Consider the following 14,451-nt stretch of genomic DNA (forward strand, 5'->3'; position numbering starts at 1 on the left):
TTATCCATTTATACATTCATTCCTTCATTAAACAGATAGTCCCTGAGTTCCTACAATGTGCCAGACATTGTGACAGGGTAGAGTATGCACAGCCCCTGCCTTCACAGGGCTTCTAGCAGAGTGAGAAAGCACCCAGTCCAACAACAACTATGTCATGACAAACGGCAGGCAGTGTCTTGTAGAAAAAGAACCAGGTCTTTAAGGATGTAGTTTGGTTTTACAGAGAGAGTGAAACAGGCTTCCCGGAGGACCTGAAACTACAGATGAACTTAGAAGGAGAAGTAAGAACTAGCCTGGCAAAGAATGGGGGGAGAAACTTCTAGACAGAGGGCAGAGCCTGTGTTAAGCGTGGGAAAACACTCTGTGTGCTGGTGCATGTGACAGCCATGCGTGTGAGTGGGAGATGATGAGAGATGAGGCTGGAGAAGCCAGGGGGAGCCAGATCACATAGGACACGTTGAAGAGATTAGACTATATCCGAAGTACAGTGGGAAGCTTTTGAATAGAAGACTGACAAGCAGTAGGTGTGCAATAAATACTATGTTAATTAAATTGCCAGGATCCATCCTGAGTATTACATAAGTGGGGGGAAAAAGCCAAGTACTTAGGAAGTAAAACTAGTGCACTCTCAGAGTTCATTCTTCTTTCCACTGCTTGCCACAGAGCTTATGATACTTATTTTCCCACGAAAAGGCAACAAGGTCAATAGGACTCTGGACTCAAAGCTAAAACCCAGTGCTGACCTTAGGTACAATTTTATGAATTAGTTAAAATCTATAAAATCCCCATCCTAATCAGATCCTCCTATAACATAAATGGCAAACTAAATTAAACGGTCCATAGTTCAGATGCTGTGGGTTTTGACATTTCTACTAAGAAATGGAGCTATTTTGGATCGTATGGTTCTCTTCTCCTTACCTGCTTCATAGGACGGAGGGAACCAATTGTTTTCCATCCACTGAATGCTGTCCAATTTGGGATCTCATTAGGCTTGAGTAGGATTTGTCTTCCTAAGAAATTGGATCCTTCATAAGCTATCCACCTATACGAGAAGAGGAAAGGAAAAAAAATGGGATGCTTAAAACAGAAAGCAATCTCTTAACAAAAATACCTCTTACTATACCATATAGGGTTCCTTCTTTAAAACCTCCAGGTTTGTAGACTGTTTTTAAGAAAAAACATTGTGCAATTGTATATTTTAACGGAAAAAGCAGGGAGGACTAGGAGAAAGCCCACTGGACTGTGGCTTAGAAGATTTAGATTCATCAGGAATCTGGTTTTCTTACGTCCAAAACAAGGTTCCCTCCAGCTTTAGAATTCTTTGTTCCTTTGATGATACCAAGTTATTTTCCTAACATTTTAACATTCAGAGATAGACCGTAATTCCTCCCTACTCACCCAGTTAAAAACCACCTGTTTCCTCTCCACTCTTAGGCTCACTGTCCCACATCCTTCACAGCCTCTCTGGACAGCTCCGGTGACCTCTGCAGACACACCTCCTTCCACAACAACTCCCAGCAAGGGCTACTTAAAATTATCCACAGAAATCTGGTCTGAACCCTTACTTCAAGGTCTAGCTCCTTTGCAAATACTTCTCAGTACCCCAGGGGCCTTCAAATCGGGCCAAGTTACAGGGTGTCAAAGTGTGCAGGGCCTCAAGGTGAGTGTCTGGAGCCTGGAGACTCATTCAGTGGCACACAGTCACGCCCATTCCTTTCCGGATTGGCCTCGGCTGCTTCAGCACCACAATGGCAGGTTGAATGCTTGTGACAGAGTCAGGATAGCCAACAAACTGAAAAGACCACCTGGCCCCTACTGAAAAGGTTTGCTGAGCCCTGCTTGAGGTGGTTATCAAACTAAGGAGAATAAGCTGGGACTGCCAGGAGGATCTGAAATTCTCAGCAGGACTCCAGGTCATGGCATATGGTGCTTTCAGAAAGTAGGCATGAAGACGAGGTGGCTGCCTTGCTTGGTTCAGACGAAGCCTCCTGCTCTCCACAGCCAAGATCAGGCTTGGCTAAATTATGAATGGATGAACAAGGCATATGACCTTCCCTCTACCCCTTCTTGCCAACACAATCTAAATAAACCATCAGGTTGGTGCAGAGTCAGGACAGCATGACCATGGAGGGGCTGAGCTACCTCTCCAGCTTTGCAGGTTCTTTTTAGACAGGCAGGGATGTCTCAGTTATAAAACCTAGGCAAGGTTTCAATAAACTATACCTCATTATATATTAATCTAATGAATTTCACAGTTGAAAAGCATTAACTTGGCCCCCATTACCACCACAGATCAGAGATGTGGCATAATACAGGGATTAAACAGAACAAAACAAAACTTGTCACTGAGGGCAGCTGGCTGTGCATTAAGTGGCATTCTGGGAGCCATCTGTGGCCTAGGAAAACCTTCAGACAGCCTTCACTAGTCCTTACTCCATGTACCAATTCTCTGTCAGAGAATCCAGAACAGTGAGAGGAGGTACATAATAAACTAAAGAGAAGCAATAAGTATGTTACGGTAAAATGGCAGCAGTTTTCTACAAAAGAGTGAAATAAGCTCGTGAGAAATTTCCAGAAGTGAGTCAGTAACCATCGGTTCCACTTAGAAATGTAAAGAAAAGAAATGTATAAAAAAGCTGTAAGGGAGTTCCCTGGTGGTGCAGTGGTTAAGAATCCACCTGCCAATGCAGGGGACACGGGTTCGATCCCTGGGTCCAGGAAGATCCCACAACTACTGAGCCTGCACGCCGAGAGCCCATGCTCCGCAACAAGAGAAGCTACTGCAATGAGAAGCACGTGCACCGCAAGGAAGGGTGGCCCCCGCTTGCCACAACTAGAAAAAGCCCACACGCAACAATGAAGACCCAACGCAGCCAAAAATAAATAAATTTATTGTTAAAAAAACTGCTGTGAAAGTCCTAACTTTCACAGGGATGTAGAATTCAGTTCAGAGTTAGTTAAGTGGTAAAGGATATACTGGAATATAATATAGGGATTATTATGCTTAGAGAGAGTAAAGCAATTTATGTTTAATAAACGTCAAACCATGTGAAATGCTTTGCAGAAGAAAGTTTAAACTGCTGTACACGTGAATGATACAGAAACCACTTATTATAATAGTTAACTCAGTTTTCAAATCAACTTATAGTCTCAGCTTTGTCTTTCATTATCCCCAAGATAGTTTAACAAGGAGAGTTGATTATCACACAATTTCAAAGTCATAAGACATAAAAATAGGCATCTTTATATTAATCACTGAGAGCAATGTGTGTTCTTTCAGATGACTTTTGGTACCTAAACACCAAAGGTACAGGAGGAGGGGCAGGCTGACAGCCACTCTCAGAAATGGCCTGAGATGTAGATTTTCTAGGAAGCATTAGAGCTTCAGCTTCAGGGCCCCTCCCTTGCAGGCCACTTACCATTTCTGTTCTGAATAAATTTGCAAGTTCATACCTAATGAAGTTCATACCCATCATTTTTTATTTCTTTTCTTAGAGTCACCTCCCTAGATTGTAAAAGTGCAGGCCCTGCAAGACCTGGATCCACCCTGACTGACATCCTGAATGAACAGCAACGCTGGTAGGTGGGCTGGGTCAGCCAGGACATCCAGCCTGAAAATAACTGCCTTGGAGCAAACAGCTCTAGAATAAGCAAGATGTCAAATCAAAATACAAAAAAACCCTATTAGTTTTAGTCACTTGTCATAAGCAGGCAATGGTCTCAACCAGTCAAAGCGGCTGGTTTAATTAGGTTTCTTCTGAAAGGAAAGTGGGCTCAAATTGCTACGGTCATCTGGTCCACCTTCTCTAGGACACATGTTCTGAACACGTGGCAGCCCTTCTCTCGCAGCAGGCTCTTCTCCCAGACCACTGCCTGCTACTTCATACTGGACACAGTCCACTGTCTTCTCTTATTTGAGAGAAACTACTATTATTACATGGAGAGAGAAAAGAAGGAGTAAGAGTACCATCAGACCAAGTAACAGCAGCTGTGGGGGAATAAAAAGCAACCGTGCAACTCTGTCCTACAAGAGTGACTGAAGCAGGCCAGGCCCTTGTCCCATACTTACAGTCCACTTTTTACCCACACAGACTGGGTGTAGAAGTGCAGGTCCTTGTTCAGAACAGAGTTCACAGCCTCTTCTAGATGTAACTCTCTCCCCTCACAATGTTCCAGAGCAAAAAGGCTAATGGAGGGTTCTTCGAAAACCTAACAGCACAGAAAAGAGAAAACATCACCATACACAGTGGCCACACCTCAGTGACATCCCAGTTAGAACGCAGGGTACCCTGGATCCACGGTTTCATATGCAGTTTACTGCTCTACCCTCTAATGGCCTTACAGTCAAAGCTGCAGTGGTGAGACTAGATTCCATAAATAATTTTTATTCAATTTTTTTGTAAATAATTGAAGCTTGAAAAAAGGAGTCTCGCTGTCATAATAAAAATGGAGACCTGGTTCCAATCACATATTAAGGTCTGGTTGTGCTGTAATACAGACCGCATTTTTGGTCCTGCCAATGCTTTTAGCTGGCCATAGAATAAACATAGAATGGAACAGAACTCGCATTTCCCAGGAGGTCACAGGAGCAGTCACTGAGAATACAAGACTTCTTGGCTCTAGGCTCTTAAGTATTCCCCCAACCCTCACGTCAGACAAGAATAGAATCAACTTTGCTCTTTCTCATTCATTGGTATATACAAGACACCATGTTAGGCAACTTCTGGGGGATGAGAAATCAAAACAAGTCACCATCCTTATGTCTGGGGCATTACTAACTAGAAGCTAAACTAGAAGAATTGCACGGATATCGGCATGTAATCCAGGGCAGAGAAGGATATGCCCTATGAAAGTACCCAGGGGAAGCCCAGACTCTTTCTAGCAGAAGGGTGCAGGAATCAAGGAAGCTTCACAGACACGGTGGTGTAGGAGCTCAGTCTCCAAAGATGCCACGGATCTGGAGAGGCCTACGGAGAATAAAGGGAAGGCACTCTGTGCAAAGAAGGGAGACAGAAAGGCACGGGCCACGTTAGGGAAACAGCAGGTAGACGTATGTAGCTAGAACACAGAGTCCAACAAGAAACAGTGCCGAGTGCTCCCACTGTTTGCTACTGTGTATTGAGTTGCCTGCTTCTCCTTTACACTGACAGGGCAGAGACAGATGTACTGCCAACAGGGAGTCCTTGAAGGCTTTTGGGCGGAGGAGTAGGAAGGGGCTGAACTATGTGTAAGTTGGTACATGAGAAGCAGAGCACTGGGGACAGGGACTGTGGACGTTCAGAGAACAGTAAATAAACAGTCCAACGACCAGCTCTCACAAGTGACCTGTAGATACACTTGCATAAGAGCAAAATGACTTATCGAAGTGTTATTCCTGGCAGCAGTGTTTGGAATAGCAAAGGATGGAGAATGACTTAAATGTCCATCAAGTGGGCACGGGTTAAGTAAATTGTGGAGGAATTCTATACAGCTGTACAAAAGAATGAGATTGTTACGAAAGATCTCTAAGATATGTTCTTTCGTGGCAAAGACAAAGAGTAGTGCAGAAGAGCACATTTCTTATGCTGCCATTTGTGTAGAGAAGGGAAAATTTATGTACACACACATATAACATGTGCTTTATATGCATTAAAATTTTCCTTAAAAAAATCAATATAAAACTACTCCATGGCGAATATGTCTGTCAGGAAACTAGGATCTGAGAAGATAAAAGGCCCAAGTGGGAGCCAAGTTTTTCCCTGCATGCCTTTTGGTTCCTTTTGGATTTTTGAACCATGGAAATATTTATTCAAAAATTTAAATTGGTAATTATTATGCCTATGTTTGCATGTAAATGTGTTTGCACATATTTTTCTTTAAATGGACTTCAGAAAACTTATCTGGCAACAACATGAGTGAAGAAAAGAAAGAATGCAAGTATCAGTACAGGGGAAGAATCCCCCAGGCCAAAGAAGAAGAGTCAGACCTAAAACAGGAGGTGGTGGTGGTGGTGGGGGGGGGTGTTGGAAGGTTAGGATTGGCGAATAAGGGATGGCCAGAAAAACTATCGCAGTGATGAGAGAGACCAAGTGAGACAAACAGATGGAATGAGAAAGTGAGAAAAAACATGTGCGAGAGTGGGGCTGGGGGCACGGTGGTACAGAGTCAACCCGTGAACAACAAGGGTTTGAACTGCACAGATCCAATTGTACAGGGATTTTTTTCAATAAATACATCCTACACAGTCTGAGGTTGGTTGAATCCTTGGATGTGGAACCTCGGAAATGGAGGGCCACCAGTAAAGGCACACGCTGATTTTCAAATGTGCGGAGGGTCGGCACCCCTAACCCCCATGTTGTTCAAGAGTCAACACTAATTATAAGAAAATCTGGAGAGGAAATACGCCCCGCAGCTGAGAACTTATATTGAGAACTGGAGGTTTGAAGGTTGAGATAGAGACAGAATAATCCTAGCAGAAATGTCCAATGAACACTGGACCTTCTGATCTGGAGTTCAGGGAGAAGATCGAATGTAGGGATGATAATCTGGGAACTCTCAGAATCTGGGTAATAACTGGAGCCAGTTATGGGTAAGAAAATGGAAATGACAGGAGGACAGAACTGCGCTGACAAACGAAGCGGGTGATGATAAAAGGCAGGCCTGTGGAGGTGACTGAACTAGGAGAGAGGAGACCAAAGAGGACATATCACAGAAGTAAAGGAGAAAGAAAATTATAAGGAAGAGTTGGCCACAGTATCAAATACTTCTGCGATTTCAAGGAAGAGGGTGACTGCGATGAGGCTGATTGGGTTTGGCGACCAGGGGGCAGCTGGTAACCAATGAGAGAGCTCACTGAGCCACATGCAGGAGACGAGGGGCAGAATCTAGGCTGAAAGGGCTGAGGAATAAGCGGGAAGAGATTGTAGACGGCATACAGGTTATTTTTTAGAGCAGTTTGGTAAGAGGAGGGAAATCGGCGGCTGGTCCACGTGGCAGGCACGGTGGAAGGTGGCAGCATAACGGGAAGAATCTGAATGATGCAAGACAAGAGGGGTGGTTCTAGGGAAGAAGGCGGAGGTCCAATCCACTGTCCCATCAGTGCAGAACCCCTGACTGGAATCAGTCCATGAGGAAAAGGATCGCTTTGAAAAGGATGAAATATGCTACCTCTGAAATACAAGGAAAGATAGAGAAAGAATACCGAGAAATTTCCAGGTTTCTAAAATAGGTAAAACGTGTTGTAATTTTCTCTTTATGTTATGTGGCAAAGGTTGCCTGTGGATCACGGAAGGTGTGAAGCACTGTCCAACGGAACTTTCTGCAGCGACAGCAATATTGTATATCCGTATCTTCAGTATGGTAGCTGCTAGCCATACGTGGCCATTGAGCATTTGAAATGTGGCTCGTGTGACCAAAGTGAATTTGTTTTATTTAATTTCAATTAAAAAAACTACATGTGGCTAGTGCTATGGTATCAGATAGTGCAGACTGAGGGGTTAGAGGATGCTGGAAAAGAAGGTAAGCGTCACTGTGTGCAGTCAGACAGTAAGCTAAGCATAAAAAGACTGCCCGGGAGCACTGATTTTCCTTCAGTAAACAACATAAACTGGGTCAGGAATGGAAATTCATCTCAAGTCACTGAGGTTCCTGAGTGACTGCAGACCAGATCAGGCTCCTCTTCTGCTATCTGCAAAATAAAAACTGGAAGCATGCCAACAATTTATAGAAGAAGTGTCCTTATAGGAGGGTCGAGAACAGTAGTAGTTTAGAAATGCAGCCAATAGCAGCCTCTAAATTACCCACTAAAACTGGTGACCAAAAATTAGTGGACAGTCAAAATCCACAGATAAGCCCCTGACTTTATTGCTGGACTTTTCCCAACATTCTCACCCTTAAGCTAATGAAGAAACATTTCAGCTTACCTCTACTTGTTGAGTTGCTAATTAGTAAGGAAGGGCAGACAGGCAAGGAACCTGGACTGGGCTCGTGATCGACCACCAGCAACACTCTCCCCAGTAAAGAGTTTGCTGTGGTAAGAGTGGCACTTACATTACAGGCATTTAATGCTGACATGAGGTAACTCTTTTATATTCCACAGGGAAAAATTAAAATCTTATGTGAGGATATAACTTAAATGCTAAGTGATATTCTAAGAAAATAGGTCCTGTGTACATTTTTCACCTTCCTTTTGTGGAATGTCCACAAAGGTGTTTTTTATTTTATTTTTTTCAAAGGCATTTTTTAAAAGACTACCATTATCACTCACATCGCATCAAATTCACTCCCCATTTCAAAGACAATCTAGCAATTCTGTACCTAGAAATTTATCTTACGATAACAATGCAAAATCTGATGGAGGGGATCTCAAAAATTGTTTTAAAAATGATCATGCAGGAAGACTGAGAAACAAATTGCAGAAAATGACTGAAGATATTTTTACAAGTTTACATAAATCAGTAAGGATCCTCTAAGAGACCCAGTACCTAAATGGGCAAAGAACACAAACCAACTGCATTAACCAAGTAGGAAATATGACTAACAGGGATGGACAAACCTCCCTCCTTTCCATTAACAACAACGAGATATCATCATGTGGTCCCATCTATCAAACTTTTCATTTGCGAACAACTATTGTTTCTAAGCTTAAAGTCAGTCCGTCTTTAGAGGTTTGAGATATATATTTAACTTGACTTTTCTCTATTTAAATTATTTTTACTTAAATGGTCTTAATTTATAAATACACAGTTGATCCTTGAACATGGGTTTGAACTGTGCAGATCCACCCGAACGTGGATTTTTTCCCAATAAATTTAGTATCTGTATTTTCATTTTACAGTTCTTTAAATTAACTAAGTGTTGGGGAAAGTTTGTGTTCATTAGAGATCACAATATATGGAATCAAAGGAACTGGGTTCGAGTCCTGATTCTATCCAAATTGTTTCACCTTCCTGCCCTTGGGTGAGACATTTATCAATTCCTTTGTCTTGAGGCAGAAATAGCAGTACGTAGATTTTCCACTGCCTATAGGGGGTGGAGACGGGGGGGTTAGCACCCCTAAACCCCTGTGTTGTTCAATGGTCAACTGTACTTAAATTCATAAATGTACTCGATTTATAAATGTACCTAAAGGTTAGGAAGGCAATCATTCAGAAATAAAGAGCACTGAAGAACTATGTTAAAATCTTATTTTTCTGATACATTTTCCAAATATGAAAGTAGGAAGAGTATACATACACTATTAACAGTCTTTAAAACTGAAGATGACAGAGTAATCTGAACTTTCCAAGGACAACAGAAGCCACCAGAACTTAATTACAATTTGAGCTCTGCAAATCTCTCGGCCTCAGTCCATGCTAACTTAGAAGACAGCCAACCATTTGGGGCCACAGGCTCTTCTTAGGTGTCAGCAGCAACAGGACATTCCTGCTGGGTGAAGTCTAAGCCATGCAAAGAGGATACAGCCTCTAAAAGGAGGCTGTGGTTAAGAAAGGAAAAGAATACTTAAACTGTATAAATGAAAAGAAAACTTATCACTCCATCAACTAATATTTTAAATGACAGTAATAGTAAGAACTAACATACATGACACTTAATATGTGCTGGGCATCATATATACATACACACACACAAACTATATAGAAGGGATTGTGAATGGGTGGATATATATATGTATATATACATGTGTGTATATATACATATACATATATCCCGATTTTTTTAACCGAATTCATTTGGCAACAAAATCTGATCTGAATAAGTAGAAAACTATTTATAATATTTATCCAACTTGTGTAGCCATGATTATATTTTGCTACAGCAACAGAAATGTGTTTAATTATGGGGTGTTGCCCAGAACCTTTCTGGGGTTATTGTCTTATATGCTATCTATGAACCATATTACTGTTTAAAATATGAAAAACTCCAAATCCCAAAATACATTCATGTTAGGAATTGTAGAACTGTGTTCACTCCTTTAATCCATGCAATTTTCCTTTGACATGGGTACCATTATTATCCCCACTTTACAGATGAAGAATGAAGGCACAGGTCACACACAGTAAATAAAAGAGCTGGCATTTGAAACTAGACAGAATGGCCTCAGAGGCTGTGTTCTTAACCCCTCCACTATAGTTCTAAAATGTTCTAAGTAATTTTATCATGTAGAATATTTTTGATTGGCATGTGTGACATTATCTGAAGCAGTTGACTTCATGTTGCTCATCTGGGTAATATCTATGACCCCATTCTTACCCATCCCATCAACTTAGCAAGTGTGTCCACCATCTAAATTTGAAGCTCTGAGACCTGGGTACAGGTACTCTGCTAGAAGGATTACATTTATATCAACACATCTTCAATATATATTGGATAAAATGTTTAAATCTAACTACTAATTTTTGACATTTCTTAAAACTATACAGACTTGAATGTGAACTTGAATAGTATTTAACAATGGGGGTGAATTAGTTTCCCTAATCACCAATTGCATGAGTTTGCAAGATGGTAAAGAGAATATATGTACTTTATACATTTTTTTCATTATTTTTTTTATCCATACAGCAAGTCTTTGAGGTGGAATGAAGTCTGTCAAATGGTCTTTTCCTAATTTTAAAGACGAAGCAAATATTGAATTATATTGGTTAGCTCAGTGTCAACATGAGACCAAGACTTCAATCTTTCACTCCAGGGAGTACATAAACTATAACTTGAAAGCACATAGTCAAAAGATTTTTGAAATGGACATATGTTTGGGTCCTAGAAGCATGGTTTGTGTAATCACACAGAATATCTCTAGTTAGAGTCTGTGTTAGACTAAAAGCGGGGAGTTGGCGGGGGTGGAAGAGAGACCTCTGACAAAAACATAATGAAAGGGAACATCCCGTTCAAAGACCACATTTATTGGAGAAAAAGAGGCCATTCTGGAAGTGAGAACAGAGGTGAAAACTACTTGGAAAGTTTATTGACTATTAATACTAAAAACAAAGCATCTGATAAAATTTTGCCTTCTCATTGCTTAGAAGAAAGAAGAAATTATTCAATTTAGCAAACATTTCTGAATTTTTCTTGCACGCCAGATAATTTGCCAAGTGCCTGGGATACTTAAACAAGTTCAAACGCTGAGATGGAAGGAAGCTCTTGAGCTCTGACCTCTAACAGGAAGTGTCCAAAACTTCCTTTCATGGTATACAAAGCCCTTCACGTTCTGATCTCCAAAGGGCTTTGCAGCCTCATCTGTCAGAGTAACAAAGTTACTATCATCTCTATTGCTTTTCAGCACTTTACAACCTTATCTGCCTTAACCAGATCTTCACTCTTCCAGGTATTTCCAGTTGCCAAGTCCAGGGGAATTCTTTTGTCCCATATCATCTGTCTCTGACATTTCCACCTTCCACTTTTTCCTGGCTCTTTCCCTTTGGGCAATAAACATGCTCATTTATTTACATACAAAAAAAAAAAAAAAACATACAGACCTGTACATTAGCATTGTATAGTTCTTTGAGTTTCAAATCACTGCTTGTATGGAAAAGGTGTTGATATTACCTTAGGATAATGTTAGTTGGTTAGACTCTAATATAACATGTTATTTTATTTTAAAAATATCTAGCAAACAGCCACTAAGAACAGCCGTATCTGTACAGCCCAACAATATCACTTCACCCTAATCTTTGCCAAGTGAACCATGGCTAAAAAACTAAGAACAACTAGACTGAATTCAAGGAAAGTAACCATAATGTGCACCTCAAATACCAGTCCAATCCAGAGAAATACCAAACAGTGTGCTGGCAAAAACGTATCTGCAGTGATGAAAATCTAATAGAAGGCTCATAAATCTCTAATGAGACTCTAATCTGGAATCTTCTAAGTTTGGTCCATTTAAAACAAAATCACATAAATACTTTCAGTCTTATCAAATCTTGATGTTGCACAACAAATATGAATTCTTGTCTATGAGCTATTATAATATTATTGAGTGTTTTCATGTGCTAAAGGCTTCATATGCACTAGCTCATATAATCCTCATTTTATTCGATGAGAAAGTTGAGGCATAGAGTGGTCAGAAACATGCCCAGGGTCACTCAGCTAACAAGCAATGGTCTGTCAGACTCTCAAACCAAACTCTTCTCCAGTGAACTATAATGCCCCTCATAAGAGCCTCTTTCACTTGGCTTAGAAAATCAGTTTCATCACAGGCCTACCTTTCTAACTGGTCTTCTTCCTTTAAAAAAAAAGTTATAATACATTTCAAAAAAGAATAAATAATATCTAGACGATCATGTATCCAGCACCCAGAAGTGATACATTTGAATTTTACTATATTTATATCAAACTGTATAAACAAGTAAAATCATAACATGTACAGATGAATTTTAATTTTCCCCCCCTCCCTAGAAGTAACCACTATGATGAAGTTGTGAATCTTTATACATCCTTTGTTTTTAAATTTCACAGAAATATATCTTACTGTAACATCCTAGTAACACACGAACCTCAGTTAATATATTTCCTTTTATGATTGTGCTGTACTATAGTTTGTTTCATCCATCAATGCTGCAACAAACATCCTTATTTTTCCCTCATAGCAACTGATACTCCTTCCACTAGCTTTGTACGAATAATCCCACTTCTCTGCCACTAAACTAAACTTTGGTGTTGTCAGATCTTCCAATGTTTGTATCTAAAGTAAGGTAATGCTACCTAATTACTATTTTATTGATAATTTGCATTTACTGGATCACTAGTGAGGTTTAACATCCTTTGTATGTTCTTAGCCATTTTCTCACATTTATGAACTGGCTATTCATAGTCTCTGCTGATTTTTAAAATAGGTTTTTCTTTTTTTTTTTCAATTGATTTGAAAGAGTTCTTTTTATATTCTATACATTAAACCTTTGTAGCTTATAAGGGCTGAAAATATATTCTCTAGTCTGTGGCTTGCTGTGGTAGGCTCAATAATTAATGTTCCCCCACCACCATCCAAAAAGAGGTCTGCATCCTAATCCTGGAACCTATGAATATGTTAGCTGATATAGTGGAAGGGACTTTGCAAATGTGATTAAGAGTTAAGAATCTAGGGCTTCTCTGGTGGCGCAGTGGTTGGGAGTCCGCCTGCTGATGCAGGTGACACGGGTTCGTGCCCCGGTCCAGGAAGATCCCACGTGCTGCGGAGCGGCTGGGCCCGTGAGCCATGGCCGCCGGGCCTGCGCGTCCGGAGCCTGTGCTCCGCAACGGGAGAGGCCGCAGCGGTGACAGGCCTGCGTATCGCACAAAAAAAAAAAAAAAAAGAGTTAAGAATCTAGAGATGGGGATATTTGTCTGGATTATCCAGATAGACCTAATATAATCACATAGGTCCTTATAAGAGGGTCAGAGACAGAGGATAGAGAACAGAAATTGAAGTGATAAACTTTGAAGATGGAAGAGGGCCATGAGCCAAGGAATGCTGGGCACCTCTAGAAGCTGGAAAAGTTAAAGAATCAGATTCGCCCCTAGTGTCTCCCAGAAGGTATGCAGTCTTGCCGACCCCGTAATTTTACCCCAGTAAGACCTATTTTAGACTTCTGACCTCCAGAAATGTAAGATCATTTCTGTTGTTTTCAGCACTAATTTTTTTTTTTTTTTTGTGGTACACGGGCCTCTCACTGTTGTGGAGGACAGTAAGTTTAGTGAGCACTCGTCATCTCATATAGATACAAAATGAAATGGGAAAAAATTGTTTTCCTTGTGATGAGAACTCTTAGGATTTACTTTCTTAACAACTTTCATATATAACATATAGCAGTGTTAATTCTGTTTATCATATTACAAGTTACATCTTTAGTATTTATTTATCTTATAACTAGAAGTCTGCATCTTTTGACTAACTGCCATCCAGTTCCCCCTCTGCCACCCCTCACCCCGTTAACCACAAATCTGACCTCTTTTTTTTTTGACCTCTTTTTCTATGAGTTCGTTTGTCTGTTTGTTTTTGAAGTATAATTGACCTACAACACCATGTTAGTTCCTGGTGCACAATACAGTAGTTCAATATTTCTATACATTTCAAAACAATCACCGTGAAGTCGAGTTGTCGTCTGTCACCTTACAAAGATATTACGTAATTACTAACTATATGCCCGGCACTGTACATTTCATTCAGGTTTGTTTTTCACATTTAGGTTGCCATTAATCCATCTGGAGTTTATTTTTGGTGTTTGGAATAAAGCAAGATTCAAATGGTATCTTTTTCCATGTAAAGGGCCAACTGTCTTTCATAATAGTCCCACTGAAATGCTATTTCTGTCACCTTCCAAATTCCATTATTCATGAAGGTCAGTTTCTATGCTCTCCTATCCCACTCTTCTATTGGTCTCTCCTTGTACCAATACTCACTACCTTAATTATTACTGATGAATAATGCAATATCTGTATTTGGTAGGACAAGTGATCCTGCCTATTGTTCTTAAAAATAATCTTGGCTAGTTTGAATCCCTA

General features: G+C 40.5%; 1 protein-coding gene across 1 annotated transcript in view; it reads right to left on the minus strand.

Moving 5' to 3' along the window:
- Nucleotides 1–14,451, minus strand: part of CRYBG3 (crystallin beta-gamma domain containing 3) — a 114,093-nt gene that overhangs the window by 13,342 nt on the left and 86,300 nt on the right. Inside the window, exons 18-19 of the mRNA XM_079921991.1 lie at nt 4,070–4,209; nt 919–1,042 (exon numbers count right to left, since the gene is read on the minus strand). Of these exons, the coding sequence (XP_079778117.1) occupies nt 919–1,042; nt 4,070–4,209 (264 nt within the window). The remainder of the gene's footprint in view (nt 1–918; nt 1,043–4,069; nt 4,210–14,451) is intronic.

The sequence above is a fragment of the Stenella coeruleoalba genome (genome assembly GCF_951394435.1).
Source record: "Stenella coeruleoalba genome assembly, chromosome: 5".
Classification (NCBI taxonomy): domain Eukaryota; kingdom Metazoa; phylum Chordata; class Mammalia; order Artiodactyla; family Delphinidae; genus Stenella; species Stenella coeruleoalba.